We start from the raw sequence: 18,297 nt of genomic DNA, 5'->3' as shown, positions 1-18,297 counted from the left end.
TAACCCTCTGATGTATGCTGACACTGTTAATAGTTAAATTCCCTTTCCAGTCAAGCCTATGCCTCAATGCCAACTGGGTCAATAACATAAGACGGCACTGACAGAGAATTCTAGTGTTGATCCATTTGTTGGCTTGTCTCTGGACTCTGTCAAGCTGTTTGGCAAGTGATGCTTATTAGGTCAGCTTACACAGTCTAGCAAGTGATACGTTTTCAGATGTTTTCACTTAATTAGATGTTTGATTATAATATACCTTTCAAAAATGTGGGGTCTGCATGATTTGTTTAAAAGAAGTCTCTCATGCTTACCAAGGCTGTATTTATTTGATCAAAAATAAGTGGAAAATTGTGAAATGTTATTACAGTTTAAAATTACTGCTTCCTATTTTAATATATTTTAAAATATAATTTATTCCTGTGATGGCAAAGCTGAATTTTCAGCATCATTACTCCAGTCTTCAGTGTCACATGATCCTTCACAAATCATTCTAATATGCTGATTTGGTGCTTTACAGCCAATTTCTTATACTAATATGACATTTCTTATTATTATCACAGTTAAAAACAGTGTGCTGCTTAAATATTTATGCGAAAACCGTGATGCATTTTTTATTCTTCGATAAATGGTTCAAAACAACAGCATTTATTTGAAGTCTAAATCTTTTGTAACATTATAAATGTCTTAACTGCAACGTTTGATTAATTTAAATGCATCCATATTGAAAAAAAGTTGTAATGTCTTTCAAAAAAAAAGCTTTTGAATAGTAGTGTATGCACTACATAAGAAATATGTGTATATTAGTTTTAGCTTGGTGAAGATGTTTGATGTGCAAGATAAATCAAGTAAAATATAACTGTACATTACATTTTCACCTACTTCAAGTCAATTTATAAGGAAGAACATCATTAAGGCTATACAAAGTGTTTAATATCATGTTTGCTAAACAGAGACAAGCTATTTTCTCTGCACAGTAGGTGTTGTTCCTTTGTCTTATGAGATAATAACCTTTGTCACTGCGTGTAATCCTCTTTAGAGATGTATCTGGTGAAGGGAAGTGCATGGGGATGTCACCATATGTTCAGCAGCTTGGGGATCTTGAGTTCCCTGGGATTTTTGTACTATAATGCTAAATGTGCTGATGTTGAATACATGGCATTTGTGAAAAGAAATTAACCATCTGTATTGGACTGTTGGCACTTAGTATTTGTTATTCAGTATGTTTTGATCCGTTACATTTGAACATTATCTGGGACGGATTTTAAGCTTATCTGGGTAGATTTAGTTTGCATTGGCTTACTAGGACATTAGCCAGTTCCCAAAACATTTGAGCTATGCTCTTTTAGTTGACAACAAATATCTATCTGGGCGCAATCATAATTTCTAGAAATCCCTCATTTAGGCCATATAGGCAAGCCAGTTTAAGGTGTCATTGTCTGTTGTGCCATCCTCAGTTAGAGTAGTTAACACAAGTTTGTTGTTATTCGTTATTCAGGAAACTGAATGCTTTGAAGGGAGAAAGATATTAGAGAACAAGAGTTTGGGGTCGGTAAGATTTTTCACCAAGGCTGCATTTATTTGAAATGAATAAATAACAGTAATAATTGTGAAATATGATAGTTTAAACTTTAAAATAACTGAATATGTTTTAAAATGTAATTTATTCTTGTGACAGCAAAGCTGACACGATCCTTCAGAAATCATTCTAATGTTGAAAACAGTTGTGCTGCTTAACATTGTGGAAACAGTGATACATTTTTTCAGAATTCTTTGATAAATAGAAAGTTCAAAAGAACAGCATTTGTTTGAAATAGGAATCTTTTGTAACATTTTACATGTTTTTATTGACACTTTTGATCAATTTAAGTATCAAATTAAAATTCCTAAAATTAATAAAAGTATTAATTCCTTAAAAATAAAATCTTACTGATCCCAACCTTTTGAACTGTAGTGTCAGCCTAATACAGTTTTTTCATATACATTTAATATATTTTACCACTTACAGTAGCTTGTATCCTATAAGCCAAACTATCCCCACCTACAAAGTAGTATCACACACATTATATGTGTACTTTTGTCTGGTGCAGATATGTGCACATGCATGTTTATAGTTGTTGAGGGTCAATTAATGTACAGTTCACCCAATTAAACACATGAATTGATAAAATCATATCACACTGGTATCATTTAATCTTCACTTTTAGACACACATGTCTCAGTTTCTCTTCCGTGCTGATCTTCTGCAGGTCATTGTAGAGAGGCAGCGGTCTCGAGGCAGTTGCAGTCAATAGTTCTTGATGGCTCAGAGGCTGTTCAGTTGGGTTAAAGTGACATTCATTGTTCTAAATATATCGTTTAAGTAGTCACTTCACTTTCATCTTGTTATGAGTCATGATACACTAAAAGATGAGTTGCTGTGGGTGAGTACTTTTCATCAAACTTTAATATCATTCATTGATCTGTCTAAATGGAATTTGTCTATTCAATATTATGCAGTATTTTGCTGAGAACATGATCGTCTGCGAACAACTCATCTGCAAAATGGTTATGAAATGGTTTTGTCTTTGCCGTAAAACTTTACGTCTAAGATTTTAACTGGTCATGTAAAAAAGGTTTGTGTTCATGTTGTGCCAATGATATTTATTTTAGAGATATGTGGCTTATTAATCTGATTTCTGTTTTCTTCACTAGTTTAATTATTCATATTATTCCCACAAACAGAGAGAACTGCTTAAATCATTTGGAATTCATTTTTGGATTACAGTGAACTGAAACTGTAATTGTGCAGTCAGAGTATGTAATTAAAATATTAAAGCAGAGCTACTCATATTAACCTTTGCTCAAAATGTCCCGCATTCAAGTGTATGTTTTCTTAATAGCAATCGCATTTGGTTAGAAAATAGGCAGAGCATGGCACCGTCTGACCCCCTTAAATAAATTTCACTTTACAAATGCAAATTCAGTCTGGCAATGTTAGTTCCATCCATATTTTCTGAGAAGCTCAATAAATGTTAATGCACTCTGGTGTATGCTGTCATTCAGAATACTCATGCTAGTGCTGTAGTATTGAGGTGTGTAATGGCCTGTTAGGGCACTTAATGCTTTATTTATTCTCGCCTGCTGTCTGAAACTGCTGCCATTAATGCAGCGATTGTTACGCCACCATAATAATGTGAACCTGAGGCAAGTCTTCTCTCTAGAATTGTCTAATGGTGTGTTTTTGTCACTACTGTCACCCAGGCAATGGGGAGAGACAAATGTTATTGTGAAACTGTATAATTTTAAATTATATTTCCAGTTATGATTGCATAGCACCTACAGATATTATAGAATAATAGAGACTGTGCTTTTAAAACTGAGTTGTGAAGTAATTTGCTCGTATGTGAAGCGATGTGTATATGTTTTACTTAAAGGGATAGTTCACCCAGAAATGAAAATTGTCATAATTGACTCTGCCTCATGTCATTCCAAATCTGCATGAAAACAGAAATAGATATTATTATCTTTTAATTCTCTTTGGGTGAGTAAATGATGACAGAATTGTCATGGACTATCCCTTAATATCTATGGTGTACTTTGTGTAAGCAGCTCTGATATGTTTAGTATTAAAATGGTGTATGTGATATAAAGAAAAGTAAATGAATTACATTCAGTTTGTGTTTTTATAACCTATTAGCCTCATCAAATAAATAGTTTGTCAGTGACAATTATAGAGACATACAAATATCAAGATAATTTATGCCATGACTCAGAAAATGAATGTGCTTTTTATTTGATCAACACACAGAAATGCTAATGTCAGTGCATCACCTTCAGAGAACAAAGCAGACAGAATTGCGCTGACGTAACACTCAAGGTTACTAAGGTTACATTTGCTGAGTTTTTTCAGTTGGGGTCTTTTTACTGTTTCCCTGGTGGGTGGCATAACAGGCTTTTCCATAACCGCCAACGTTGCATAAATGTGACAAACATGGCCTTATTTTTATACTCCATCTTATAAAGGCGAAGCTATAATCAGAGTCAAAATTGGTTTTGTTTCCTGTCTGTCAAATGTTTTTCCCAAACAAATTGTCAAATTGTTTCACTAATTTCAGTATGCGCTGAATCTCTTCAATTATATTTCGAATGTCATGCTACAAGTGAAAGAATTTTCTATTGCATCTAAAATTTGATGCTCTTCCCAGAAAGCATTGAAACAGCACTAACAGCAAAAAGAGAACGAGGAATAAGGAGAGAGAGAGAGAGAGAGAGAGAGAGGCGGCAGTGTTATATACTCCCACACCTTTGCTATTGCTGGATTCTGGTATCTGTACCAGAGCTTCTGGAGTGGGAGTTTCAGATGAAGACAGTACTCAGAGAGGCTGCAACATGTTGGAATTTGATGAAAAATCTGGATGTCCTTCATTACCCGGCTTACTTTGAGTTTTTTTTGTCTCTGTCACCCTTTCCTGTTCTCCATCCATCATTATTGAATATACTCATGGATTTTAAACAAGTCTCACAGTGATCCTCCTCATCCTAATAACTGCGTTGGACTCGAAACCGAAGCTTCTTCACTTTGGTTTGTGATAGAAACCACTGGATGGGAAAACTAACTGGCTGAATTGAACTAGCAACCTTTAAAGAGTCTGAACGATAATGGCTCCTCGTAGCTGATTTAAACCTTTTTTCTCTGTTGCCTTCCTGTGACCATGTTTGCCAGGATCTTCATTCCCAAGAAGCATCGGCAGCGCTTTGATGAAGCCGTCTCTCAGAGTCTCCTCAACCGTGTGTGTCGTAGCAAGAGTCTTGGCGAGCCTCAAAACAGGCTCCGCCGGAGCCGAAGTCAAGACCACCACGAGCGTCCTCAAGGCTCGAAACGGGCCAGTTCTGTGCCCAGAGATACCGCAGATGAACCGGCCCAATCCGACCGTGGCCTTAGGAAGAGCACCACCATGGCTTCCAGCCACTATGTCACTGGAGCCAACCAGAGGTATGTATCATATGCCGCCTTAATGTGGTAGCTTTTCGATGTTCCTTTCATGTTTCGATGTTTCCTTTTCGATGTCCTATTATTTTACATGTGAAAAAATTAGCTGTTAGATTTCATCTTCCATGCTGTTTTGAAAAGACAATTTTATCCCAAAACACTGCAGGAAGTCTCCTCAAACGCATAGAACACTGTGTAATATGTGGGAGACTTTGTGTGTGGGTGGGTGAGAGAAGCACTATTTGTTTTCACACACACATGCACACACGCATGCACAGACTGTCCACATCACGAGCACTTTTTCATATGATGATCTACTGCTTGAGTGTTTTATATATAATCAGCTATCACACTATTTTGATCATTAAAATCGTGACTTAACCTAAATGGAAAATTGCCATCATATCACATTCAAGCCATGAGGCTGCTTATTTGAATTTCAATCAAAACAAAAGCAGATCCTCTTGTTGTTTGGCTTTTCCTCTTGTACATTTGCTTGTAATTGACATTTACAGTGTGCCTTTCTATATGATGTTATCAGTATTCTTTATTTGAGAATTGGAAATGCTGTCTTAAGTATTACTGGGGAAGTATCAAACAGAGTGTTTAGATTATTAAATACTACAGCAAAAGTAGATCTGATGTGCTGATACCCTGTAGACTAGGCTATATTCCTCACCTGCTCTTCAATAAATAATGCTTCCTTGGCTCAGTCCTTATGTAACCCCCATAGAGAGTTTTCTATTTTTTTTTTACGTGTCTTTGTGTATCTGTCATCCCCTTTCTAATCCGCCATCAGTGTTTGGTGCTAGCAACCCACCTTGTGTAAAATGGCACTGCGACAAGAAGCAAATGTTTCTATTGCTTTCCTTTATCTCTGTTTACTCAATGGTTCCAGTGTCGCCTTGAGGTGTTGCCACAGCAACTGCTAAGGCTTGCTTTACTCTAATAATATGTCATAGGTTTTCTTTAAGAAGCTGGGAAATCGCATCTTATATGGCCATTCAAGTGGTGCTTCGGGATACTTGTCTGTTTTGTTTAATATAGATCATTATCAAATGAATAAATTGCTATGAATCAGTATTTGGATGTTTGGCCTCTGAAATATGTTGGCCATGTACTGAAAATAAAATAAACAAACTAGGATCAGTTTTCATTAATGGAGCTTGTTTCATAAGTCTTGTACAAATATAAAAATAGAGTTTTTGAGTAAAACCTATGTCTAGGGACTTGACTAAAAGCAAACAACCAGCAATTTATTACAACCATCCTAGAACCGCAACTGCCCTTTTGAATTAAGCCAGTAAGCAACCACACAGAACACCCCATCAATGCCCTAGCAACCACCTAGAACACCTTAGCAACCACAAAACAAGTCAAGTCACCTCTATTTATATTGCGCCTTTTACAATACAGATTGTTTCAAAGCAGTTTTTACAGTGATAACAGGAAAATATTGCAACAAAGCTTGTTTCGGCTGTACAGCAGATCTAGAAGAAAATAGCGATATAATCCAGTTTAGGGAAGTTCAGTGATGGTTCATTTTCATTGTAAAAAAAGTTATTAATTTAGTTCATTTATATATATATATATATATATATATATATATATATATATATATATATAGCCGCTCTCGACAATACCGTGATGTCATTGTCCAGCTCAGTTCAGTTCTCATTAAATGGTGTCAATGCTGGCAGATCAATAATATTGTTGAATATTAAGTGTCCCCAACTAAGCAAGCCAAAAGCCAAAGGTGACAATGGCAAGGAACCAAAACTCCATCAGGTGACAGAATGGAGAAGAAAAAAAAACCTTGGGAGAAACCAGGCTCAGTCGGGGGGCCAGTTCTCCTCTGGCCAGCAAACAACAGTGTATGATTATGATTCAGGCAGCATTACAGGTCAGAAGTCATCACGCCAGTATGGAGACAAGTTTGTTGAGGATCAGTGTCACTGGCTGTCGTGTCGATGAGGCCTTCACAGGGGAGAGTCTAGTTGACACAATCTCTGCTGACACTTCAGGGATGCGTTGTGGTCGTGTTTAGGCGCAGGTCCTCCATCTGATCTGGATACGGCCCGGATCCAGCTGATTACAGTAAACCTTGGAATAAGCAGAAAGACTAACATTAGTGTAGATGCCATTCATCTTATGATATAACGTGTACATCGGGTGTTATAGGAAGTGCTCCCGGTTCCGGCTGACCTAATTTATGCAGTCTAATAGATTTTGTAGCCTAATTTTAGTCTAGATTTAAACTGACAGTGTGTCTACTTCTCGAACAATGCTAGGAAGACTATTCCAAAGTTTTGGTGCTACATAGGAGAAGGATCTACCGCCTGCAGTTAATTTTTATATTCTAGGTAATATACACTGGCCAGAATTTTGAGATCGCAATGGACGTGAAGGACTATAATGCGTTAAGAGCTCGCACAAGTACTGGGGAGCTAAACCATTCAGTGCTTTGTAAGTAATCAGCAATATTTTAAAATGTATACGTTGTTTAATAGGGAGCCAATGCAGTGTTGACAGAACCGGGCTAATATGGTCATACTTCCTGGTTCTAGTAAGAACTCTAGCTGCTGCTTTTTGGACCAGCTGGAGTTTGTTTATTATGCGTGCAGGGCAACCACCCAGTAGAGCATTACAATAATCAAGCCTTGAGGTCATGAGCGCATGAACTAACTGTTACGCATTTTTCATTGAAAGCATGTCGTTATTTAGATATATTTTTAAGATGGAAGAATGCGGTTTTACAGATGCTAGAAACGTGGCTTTCAAATGAAAGATTGGTATCAAAGAGCACACCCAGGTTCCTAACTGACGACGAAGACTTGACGGAGCAGCCATCAAGTGTTAGACAGTATTCTAGGTTACTACGTGCAGAGTTTTTTTGTCCAATAATTAGAAATCTGTTTTTTCAGAATTAAGTAGTAGGAAATTACTAGTCCTCCAATTTTTTATATCAGCTATGCATTCTGTTAATTTTGTGAATTGTTAAGTTTCTTCGGGGCACAAAGAAATATAGAGCTGAGTATCATCAGCATAAAACTAATGCCATGCTTCCTAATGATATCTCCCAAAGGTAGCATGTCCAGGGTGAAAAGCTACGGTCCTAGTACTGAGCTTTGCGGTACTCCATACTGAACTTGTAAAGTTTTAGATTTCTTTAGAACAACACCACGGCAACTGCTCTTTTGACTTGAGCCTTTAAGTAACCATCTAGCAACCACACAGAACACCCCATCAATGCTTTAGCAACAACCTAAAACACCTTAGCAACCACAAAACAACACCTTGGCAACTGCTCTTTTGACTTGAGCCAGCAAGTAACCACCTACCAACCACACAAAACACTCCAGCAATGCCCTAGAAACCACCTAGAATGCCTTAGCAACCATGAAACAACACCATGGCAACTGTTTTGACTTGGGCCAGTAAGAAACCACCCAGAACACCCTAGCAACCGTAAAGCAACACCTTGGCAACTGCTCTTTTGACTTGAGCTTGTAAGTAACCACCTAGCAACTACACAGAGCACAACCGCAATGCTATAGCAACCATACTACGGTAAGCAACACCTTGGCAACTGTTTTGACCTAGGTCAGTAGGAAACCACCCAGAACACCCATCAAAGCCCTAGCAACAACATAGAACACCTTAGCAACTGCAAAAGAACACATTGGCAACTGTTTTGACCTAGGCCAGTAAGAAACCACCCAGAACACCCAATCAAAGCCCTAGCAACAACATAGAACACCTTAGCAAACGCAAAACAACACCTTGGCAACTGTTTTGACCTGGGCCTGTAAGAAACCACCCAGAACACCCAACATAGCCCTAGCAACAACATAGAACACCTTGGCAACTGTTTTGACCTGGGCCAGTAAGAAACCACCCAGAACACCAATCAAAGCCCTAGCAACAACATAGAACACCTTAGCAACCGCAAAAGAACACATTGGCTACTGTTTTGACCTAGGCCAGTAAGAAACCACCCAGAACACCCAATCAAAGCCCTAGCAACAACATAGAACACCTTAGCAACCGCAAAACAACACCTTGGCAACTGCTTTGACTTGGGACAGTAAGAAACCACCCAGAACACCTTAGCATGTGTGAAAAAACCCACTCATAGCACATTAGCAACTACATAGCAACCACACACTACACCCTAACAATGTGGCAGTTTTGCACAGACATGTTCTTCAGAAAGTGTAAGAATCTAAGTATTGTATATTACCACACCTTCAGTCAGTAAACTGAAGTCACTAATCCCTCTTTTACTTCCTCTGCAGAACAATCCGTGTGTACCGGGGTAAGAAGAGTTTTGGCTTTACTCTGAGAGGTCATGCTCCTGTGTGGATCGACGCTGTAATGGCAGGTGCGTATGAAACTGTGATGAATAACGATAAGCACTTGCTACCTTTCAGTACTTATCAGAGTGAAAAGAGCACTGACTCGCAGGTGAATCAGGCTTTTCTTTTTCTCAAGGTTTCTGATCTGATGCAGAATTATACATCCTGGGATACAGATCTAGCTCTAGAAATAAATTTTTACCGTCATATTTTTGCCACCAGCCACCGGAATTTGAGGGTCATATCGCTGTAGACTACAGAGGCGGCTGTAATAAAAAGGCACATGGAAAGCACAGCTGTGGTCAGAGGCTTGTTTCAAGGGGGATGTAGTGTTTGTTTTTTTGGTGCATTGTGAAAAAGGAAGGAGTGGGCTGCTGTACTAATGAACAAGCTTTGGGTACATTTGTACTGAAGTCTGCACAATTGTACGTTGCGAGTGGAGTGAGGGCGGTAAGTGTGTGAGGGTCTGTATGACGATATTCGCCCACTGCAGGCCTGTGCTGAGGCTAGTTAACACTGACTCAGCCACCCTGCTTATGAAAACAAGTAGGAGTCCAGCATCGTGATGAGAAAACAGATTACAAACCCTCTCAGACCCTTTGACGGAGTATCTTGTAGTGTTTTAATTACAAACAATCACAAATGGCAGCAGTATTACACATCCGTAAGATTCACTATTTGTGGGTGTGCTTATTATTTACTGTATGTGTCTGAGGTTTTATTCTCAGTCACAAACCCGTTTTCCCATTACAGGTAGTCCAGCTGAGGCATGTGGCCTTAAACCGGGAGACCGCATATTGTTCCTCAATGGCCTAGACATGAGGTGAGTTTATTTTTCTCATGTTTTGATGATACTTTAAAAGTTGCATGTCAGTGTTATTACAGTAGATACTGTGGTAAATGTACAGTTACTGTTCATTATTTCATATCATTTGAGGGGTAGATTTTATTTCCCATTACATTATTAGCTTTGCCATCAAGCTTAATATACTTAAGAATTTAAGAAATTAAATGGCCTCAAAGTAGTTAAGTGATTTCTCAGAAACATAATCAAGTTAACCTAATGTGTAGCAATTTTACATTCCCAACCATTTTTTTTATTTATACTACTGTTCAAAAGTTTCGGGTCAGTAAGGTTTTTAAATAAATTAAGACTTTTATTCAGGAAGGATGGTTTAAATTAATCAAAAGTGACAATAAATCCATTTATATTGTTACAAAATATTTATTTTTCAAATAAATGTTTATTTGAACTTCCTATTCATCAAAGAAATTCAGAAAAAAATGCATCTTGGTTTCCACAAAAATGTTAAGCAGCACAACTGTTTTAAACACTGATAATAATAAGAAATGCAACAAATCAGAATATTAGAATAATTTCTGTATCATGTGACACTGAAGACTGGAGTAATGGCTGCTGAAAATTCAGCTTTGATCACAGGAATAAATTACATTTTAAAATATATTAAAATAGTGATATTAATATATATATAATTTTAAAGTAGCCTTGGTGAGCATAAGAGACTTCTTTAAAAAAAAAAAAAATAGTTGTAAATATTACAAGTAGATGTAACTCAAATGTGCCATTTAAATAGTGTTTTAATTAAATAATTTCAATTGACTAAAACACATGTTAAACATTAATTGGGGCAGGGGGTTTTCATCTCCCAGCATGCTTTGTGTGCAGTTGGATGGGAATATTTGTATTTATTTAATAATATTTATTTTTCATATGTTCATTTGTTGTGAAAGACAAGTAATACATACACATTTTAGTACTCCATGTGATTGTTATATGAGGATTTGAAGGGAGGTATTTTGAGGGTTAACAATGTTGTTTTGAGTAAAGCTGTTAGTTAGGTCAGAAACAAGCTATTATTAAATTCACTGTATTCATAATTTCATATTATACATTTGTATTATGCATTCTGCCCCTTAACAGCCCTTTGTTGAATTAGGCCTAAATGAAAATCCCTTTCCTGCGGCCATGATTTAGCTGCTTCTTGGCTGTGTAGTTAATCTCAAGAGCACAGCAATTTACCCGACTACTGTAGATGCTCAAGTTCATGCTGCCTCAGGGGGACTGACAAACACTGAATTAATTATGGCAATAATTTTTTTTCCACCAACACCAAGTGTACATTTATAAGTATTACTTAAAAAAAATGCTACTTAAACCCCATTTTGTCCCATATTATATAATCCCTCTCCGATCTCTAAACTAAAGCTTCTCTCACCAGTCTCACAGAACAGAAATCATATAATTAAGTCCATGAATCAACTGCGTTAAATGCAATAGGAAACATAATCTCATTGATCACAAATTGAATATAATCAACCAACTAATTCCATTAATCAATATTAATAGATTAAATAAAGATTCATAGACATTTGTACATCTGTAAAGTTGATTATAAGTAAATGGTTTACGTTTTAGATGCTGTCGGCACGCCAATATTGTATGTTTTTGTGTCTATGCATGCAAACATATGTAAACGTACGTGTGGTATAACCACACTTTACGTAAAATGCATACAAATACTAATGAGATCACTTTGTTAAAATAAATCAGTTAGGGTTAGAATTCAAAAGATCTTTATATATGAGTTAATTAAACAATAATCATTTGTAAATTACAGTGACAATGAATGCCTATTAATGTATTAACAATCTAGAGGCTACAATATAAACTATGATTTAGCTATTTTGCAGGTGATTTATAAGTACTTTATTACAGTATGCATAAAGTATTATATAATGCCACCTAACATTATGTTATATGATGTTATATTATTCAAGTTAATTAAATAATGAAAAATATAATTTAAGTTTGATTTGAACAAAACCTTCTCAGCTTTGTCTTGTTAACTAGACTATTGAAGAACAACAAATAGCTGCATCAATGCTAATAGTTAATTCATTATTTGTTCAAATTACACATGAATTCTATTCAACGCACATTTAGGAACTGCTCCCATGAGAAGGTGGTGTCCATGCTGCAGGGCAGTGGTGCCATGCCCTCTCTAGTGGTGGAAGAGGGCCCTGTAGACTATCCGCTGTCAGATACGGAGCCGGAGGAGACCCCCACCATCCAGCGCTCGCGTTCCCCGGCCCTCAGCTCCCTGCAGTGGGTGGCCGAGATCCTTCCTCCCAGCATCCGCGTGCACGGCCGTACCTTCAGCCAGCAACTTGAACACCTCCTCACCCTACAAGAAAGATACACCATTTGCAAAGCTCTGGAGACGTTCTTCCAGCACAGGTCAGGTCAAAATTCATAATGACTTGAGTGGGAGAAGACACATGACTTAGTGTTATATTAGTTGAGGTTGGCAGCACTGAGATTAAAAACTTGTCTAAGTTGTTTTAGTACCAGCTTTGACCATAACAACAGTATTATGTATACAGGTCAAAAGCTTGGAATAATTAAGATTTTTTTTATGTTGTTGATAGAAGTTTCTTATGCTCACCAAAGCTGCATTTATTTGATAAAAATACAGTAACAACAGTAATGAATTTGTGAAATATTATTACAATTTAAAAGAACAGTTTTCTGTTGTAATTTGTATTTTAAAATGTAATTTATTTCTGTGATGGCAAAGCTGAATTTTCAGCATCATTACTCCAGTCTTCAGTGTCACATGATCCTTCAGAAATCATTCTAATATGCTGATTTTGTAATCATGAAACATTTCTTATTATCAGTGTTAAAAGCTAAATATTGTTTGTGTAAATTGTGATACACTACCATCCAAAAGTTTGGGCTAAGTAAAATAAATAAAAAATAATAAGAAGAATTAATAGTTTTATTCAGCAGGGATGCATTAAATGCATCAAACATGACAGTAAAGACAACTTTATACATTTCCAAAATATTTCTATTTCAAGTAAATGGTGTTCTTTTGAATACTGAAAAAAATGTATCATGATTTCCACAAAAATGCAGCTAAAACTATTTTCAACATTGATAATAATTTGAACCAATATTAATAATTGAGCAGTAAATCAGCATATTAGTATGAATTGTAATGGCTGCTGAAAATTCAGCTTTGCTATCGCAGGAATAAATGACATTATAAAATATACTAATATAGAAAACATTTTTAATTGTAATAATATTTCACAAATTACTGTTTTTACAGTATTTTTAATCAAATAAATGCAGCCTTGGTGAGCATAAGAGACTTCTTTCAAAAACATCAAAGAATCATAATGTCACGAACGGATGATGATGATGATGATGATGATAATGATGATGAGGTGTAGAGCATGAAAATGCAGCCTGAATTTTATTTAATAAAAACAAATGAGCATAATCCAAATTTAAGGATAATGCAAACAGAAGAAGAGCAACGTGGGAGCGTGCATCACACAAACAACAGCAAACAATGAGGATCTGAAGCAGAGGGCATTATATACATGTGAACAACTAAACTACTGAGGGGCAGGTGTGCTCTAATCAATCAAACAATGAATTACCATGACAACCAGTGACAAGCGGGAACATAGGAAACAAAGAGAAACAAACTAAAAGTCCTTGAACATGAAACCAAAACACAGACAAAACGTGACATAATTATTCCAAACTTAAATTTCTGTTAATTAGAGAAGTAATTGTATTTAATAGGTATGACTTTACTAGTGACCAATGCAATTGTTTGTCCAAAAATATACAATGAGAAATGTGTTAACCAATTCTAGGCAGCATAGCTAATTGACATTCATAGACTGTAACCATCTTTCCGTATGATTACAAATGTCATCGCACGCTTTTCCCACAGCGAGGGATTTTCTGCAGTTTGGCAGCGGCAAGGCAAATGTGAGAAGCATTCAAAAATAGCTTCAGCCTCAAGCATAAATAGATAGGCCTACTCATAATCAGAAACAATCTGTGGGTTCTTCCAAATTTAATAAATAACGCTCGCTGGAGCGACTGCTTGCTGAGAGAGCAGCCCAATTAAATTCTAAAATGGCTTCCTCTGTTGCATGTAAACAGGAATGTGGACACGCTCATTGTAGATGTGTTTCCTGTGCTGGACACTCCTGCCAAGCAGCTGATTTGGCAGTTTATATACCAGCTGCTGACCTACGAGGAACAGGAACACTGCAAGAGCAAGATCGCCCGCTTCCTGGGCTTCAAGAGTGCAGGTTAGCCGTGAGTCCACGGTGTGAATGTCAACCCTCTAGTGGCTTTCTGTGCTGAATGCATTGTAATTGTTCATGTGTATTACTGCAGAACCAGAGATAGGTCCAGAATCACACAGAAGGAGCAGCTCCATGCGAGTGTCAGGTACCTCTCACAAAAACAATGTGAGAGAGAGAAGCTCAGATGACTGCATTATCGGCACTCACCTTGGAATGGGTATGTCTTTTTCCACTTGTCAGTGTGCTGGTTTTTGATCGATGAGCAGGGTGCAAAATGAACCTTTTCCACACTAAACATATACAAAAATAATATAATAATATATAGAAGTCTCTTATGCTCATTGCATGCGTTTATGCAAGGGTGCATTTATTTGATCAAAACATACAGTAATAATAATAATTGACATGTTATTACAAAGTTTATGTTTAAAATGTAATTTTTTTCCTGTGATGGCAAAGCTTTCAGCAGTCATTTCTCTTCAGTGTCACATGATCCTTCAGATATTATTCTAATATGCTGATTTGGTGCTCAAGAAACATTTATTATTATCATCAATGTTGAACACAGTTGTGCTGCTTAATATTTTTGTGGAAACACGTATATAAAGGATTATTGATAAATAGAAAGTTCAAAAGAACAACATTTATTTGAAATAATTTTTTATATACATTTATAAATCGATTTATTTGAAAAATGTTTTTACTTTCACTTTTGGTCAATTTAATGCATCTTTGCTGAATAAAAGCGTTAATTTCTCTCAAAAACTTCTTACCTCAACCTTTTGAATGGTAGTGTAATTTATTATTATTTTGATTTAATTTGAATTATTTAGATTTTCCCCTTGCATACATGAGATAAGCTATTCTCAATCCCTCTATGAAACTACATACGTCACAAAAAAAGTCAAAAAATCAGTTTTGACTCTCATTTGATGATTGTTCATTTTGGATCCTGCTGATAATATGATATAACTAATATAGTTTCTATAGAATACTGTATCTGCTACGCATCGCTTCATTTTAACATTAGTTCAGCTATAGCCATGCCATTCTGTCACTCTTTTGGGGTAAACAAGCAGTCAGAACTCCTCTCAGTCATGTTTATGATTCACCAGCATCTATTAGGAAATAGCTTTAAACTGCTTGCAAGCGCTGTACGCCTCTCACCCGCCCCCCTTCCAGAGCTACTGCTAAAGCTCACTGCCCACAGTCTCTTTTTAGCTCTTAAAGGGCAGGCAGCTTTCAGTGCACATGCTCTGTTTCTGGACTGGCTCTCTCTGTGTCTCAGGAACATTCACTGACCCTGTGACTCCAGAAGAAAGACAGTGTGGGGATGGGACTTCCTTCCCAGAGTCCCCAGATCTCGACCACGTGGGTACCATTTACTGCTCATCCACAATTCATTGCACGGTCATCACTGCTATTATGAAATCATGCCTAGTCTCATCTAACCACGCCCCAACCCGTAGATGTCAGGAGTGTACACGGAGCTTGGGAACGTCTATCCCGAGAAGAGCAACCAATCTCTCCAGAGTCACTCCTCACCCAGGGCTGTCGGCATGGGCCACGCTGAGAACAATACATACACTTTGTCTTTCTCGCATAATAACACAGGTATTCTGAGCTTACTCTGACATCCACAATTGACACATGGTGCCTCAGATAAAGAGACCGACATGCAGCCATGATTATGATGACAGATATTACGATATTGGCTGCGTAGGACCTGTGTGACCATTTGACACTAAATGTGCTTGCTTATGTAGATAATTTAAGATTTTAACATGGGGGTTTTCAAACTGGGTTCCAGGGAGCCATAAGGGACTGCTAGGAGTTTTTTTTTTTTTAAGAAAAAAGAATTATAAAATATACTTATTTCAAAGTTAACACACTAGCTTTTTAATTAAATATCTTTTATGCATGATTTATTTTATTATTAGCTTTATAAAGACTAGTTGGTTGTTATTAACCGTAATTATATTATTTTATTGACAACAATATATTTTAACAGTAAGAAACTAAAATGAAATATTTGAAGATTATAAGTTTTTTAATTTGAAGATAAAAATATTTGTCGTGAAAATTATTATACAAAAAAACTTTACATTTTTAATCTTTCTCTTCATCATTATACTCTAGTTCTAACATTAAAAGTGGGTTTAAAAAAATTAAATAATAATAAGTAAAAAAATGCCTAGATATTATTGTAATACAGTAGTTATTTTGCTTAATGTTATTTTGTATAATGACAATATAAAAGATGGTTACAAGTATAAGTTCCTTACAAGTAGGGCCATGGAATCGACAAGTTTGAAAGTCCCTAATTTAAAGCTGCAGTCCGTAACTTTTTTGGGGTTAAAAATAATCCAAAATAAAGCCAGTGTTCAAAACTATGTGCTTGCCTTAGCTCGATTCAAAACGGTAAGTTTGTAATAATGTTTTTAATTCCAGTGGTATTGGTGGATTTCCGCGGGAAATTCGAGCATGTCTTTGCGTCATTACGTCACATCTGTACACATAAAGAAGGTGTCTCGGCTAGTAGGCTATGTTGCGTGTGAGGATGTTGGAGGTGGAGATTTATAGCCTTTTCTCGCAGCACTTGATATAATTAAACTTATCAATTTGATGACGGATCCAGAAAGGTTCAAACGACAATCAGTGGACAATCAATTTGACAACTGGAGATTCACCCGTTGTAAAATGCAAAAGACTTCATTCCGACTGCAACCGGGCCCATGCGAAAACAAGGATAAATATCGAAAGGGCATTAAATGTAGTCACGCAATGCTGATGTTGTTAACATTAACAATTTGAGAACAAAACATAATTTGCGCGGTTTGACGTGATATGATAAGCAATTGTTACATTTAATCAGTGCGATTTACTGCAATGTTTTTTTCCCTTAGTTGGTCAGAACAAAAGTGGATGTTACTACTTGTTCAGATGACATTTTGGTCATACTTCCAAAAAGTAGAATCTGTGATTGCGAATGACAGTATCCACACCGGCGCGGTGACTGACAGCCGCACATTCTCCTCAAAACATTAATTAATCCGCGCTGTGCTGTGCCGAGGCACAACCCACGTAAAGTTGATAATTCCGCGAATAACTGCAATTGCAAATTTCAAACAGAGATGGCGACAAAGAGGAAAAACTACGGACTGCAGCTTTAATGTATGCATGTTTTAGTTCTTAGTTTTATGTAAATTGGAAACTTTTTAGAAAATTTAGTAATATCTCTCATAGTATTCCTGTGTACTATAAATGTTCCTCATGATTTCGTTCATTTTGCAGGGAGCCGTAAGTCAGGCCTCTCTCTTTCATGGACTGAACCCTTTCCTGGCTCTCAGTATGATCCTTACCAGCAGACTGTCCCTTCTCCAGACAGTGTGGAGTCTAATCCTTATGTTAGTTTGGATAGTCCCCCTGCCTCCCCCCTGCCTTCTGATGAACCTAGCCCTCTGCCCCAGCGTAGGAAGCTCTTCACCTTCTCACGCCCACCTCGCAGTCGAGACACCGACAAGTTCCTGGATGCTCTGAGCGAGCAGTTGGGCCACCGGGTAAATATCGTGGATGACTTTAAGGGAGGAGAGAATGACTATGAGGAGGTTAGTGTCAGACACAGAAAGAGTGTACTATTTATCAGCTAACTTAATGACACAAAAATATATGTAAATTATTATACACAAAATGCACATTTTATTTTATGTATTTATTTATTTATTTTTATTTTATTTTATTTTTTAAACAACTTGTCCTATGTAGGTATAGCTAGTCACATTTCCTTTTTTTATTTTTAATAATTTTTTTTATTTTATTATTTAAAGCTCT

The 18,297-nt window shown here is 36.7% G+C and overlaps 1 protein-coding gene across 2 annotated transcripts in view; it reads left to right on the top strand.

Annotated features, from left to right (window-relative positions):
• grid2ipb (glutamate receptor, ionotropic, delta 2 (Grid2) interacting protein, b) overlaps window positions 1-18,297 on the top strand; it is a 33,347-nt gene that overhangs the window by 4,381 nt on the left and 10,669 nt on the right. For both annotated transcript variants that reach the window (XM_084134979.1, XM_084134978.1), the window contains exons 5-13: window positions 4,700-4,969; window positions 9,265-9,350; window positions 10,078-10,147; window positions 12,290-12,583; window positions 14,318-14,469; window positions 14,558-14,683; window positions 15,755-15,837; window positions 15,936-16,080; window positions 17,761-18,074. In XM_084134979.1, the coding sequence (XP_083991105.1) occupies window positions 4,700-4,969; window positions 9,265-9,350; window positions 10,078-10,147; window positions 12,290-12,583; window positions 14,318-14,469; window positions 14,558-14,683; window positions 15,755-15,837; window positions 15,936-16,080; window positions 17,761-18,074 (1,540 nt within the window). The remainder of the gene's footprint in view (window positions 1-4,699; window positions 4,970-9,264; window positions 9,351-10,077; window positions 10,148-12,289; window positions 12,584-14,317; window positions 14,470-14,557; window positions 14,684-15,754; window positions 15,838-15,935; window positions 16,081-17,760; window positions 18,075-18,297) is intronic.

This window comes from Abramis brama, assembly GCF_963993115.1.
Source record: "Abramis brama genome assembly, chromosome: 14".
NCBI lineage: Eukaryota > Metazoa > Chordata > Actinopteri > Cypriniformes > Leuciscidae > Abramis > Abramis brama.
Note: the sequence above shows the minus strand (reverse complement) of the source record. Positions and strands in the feature narration are given on the sequence as shown.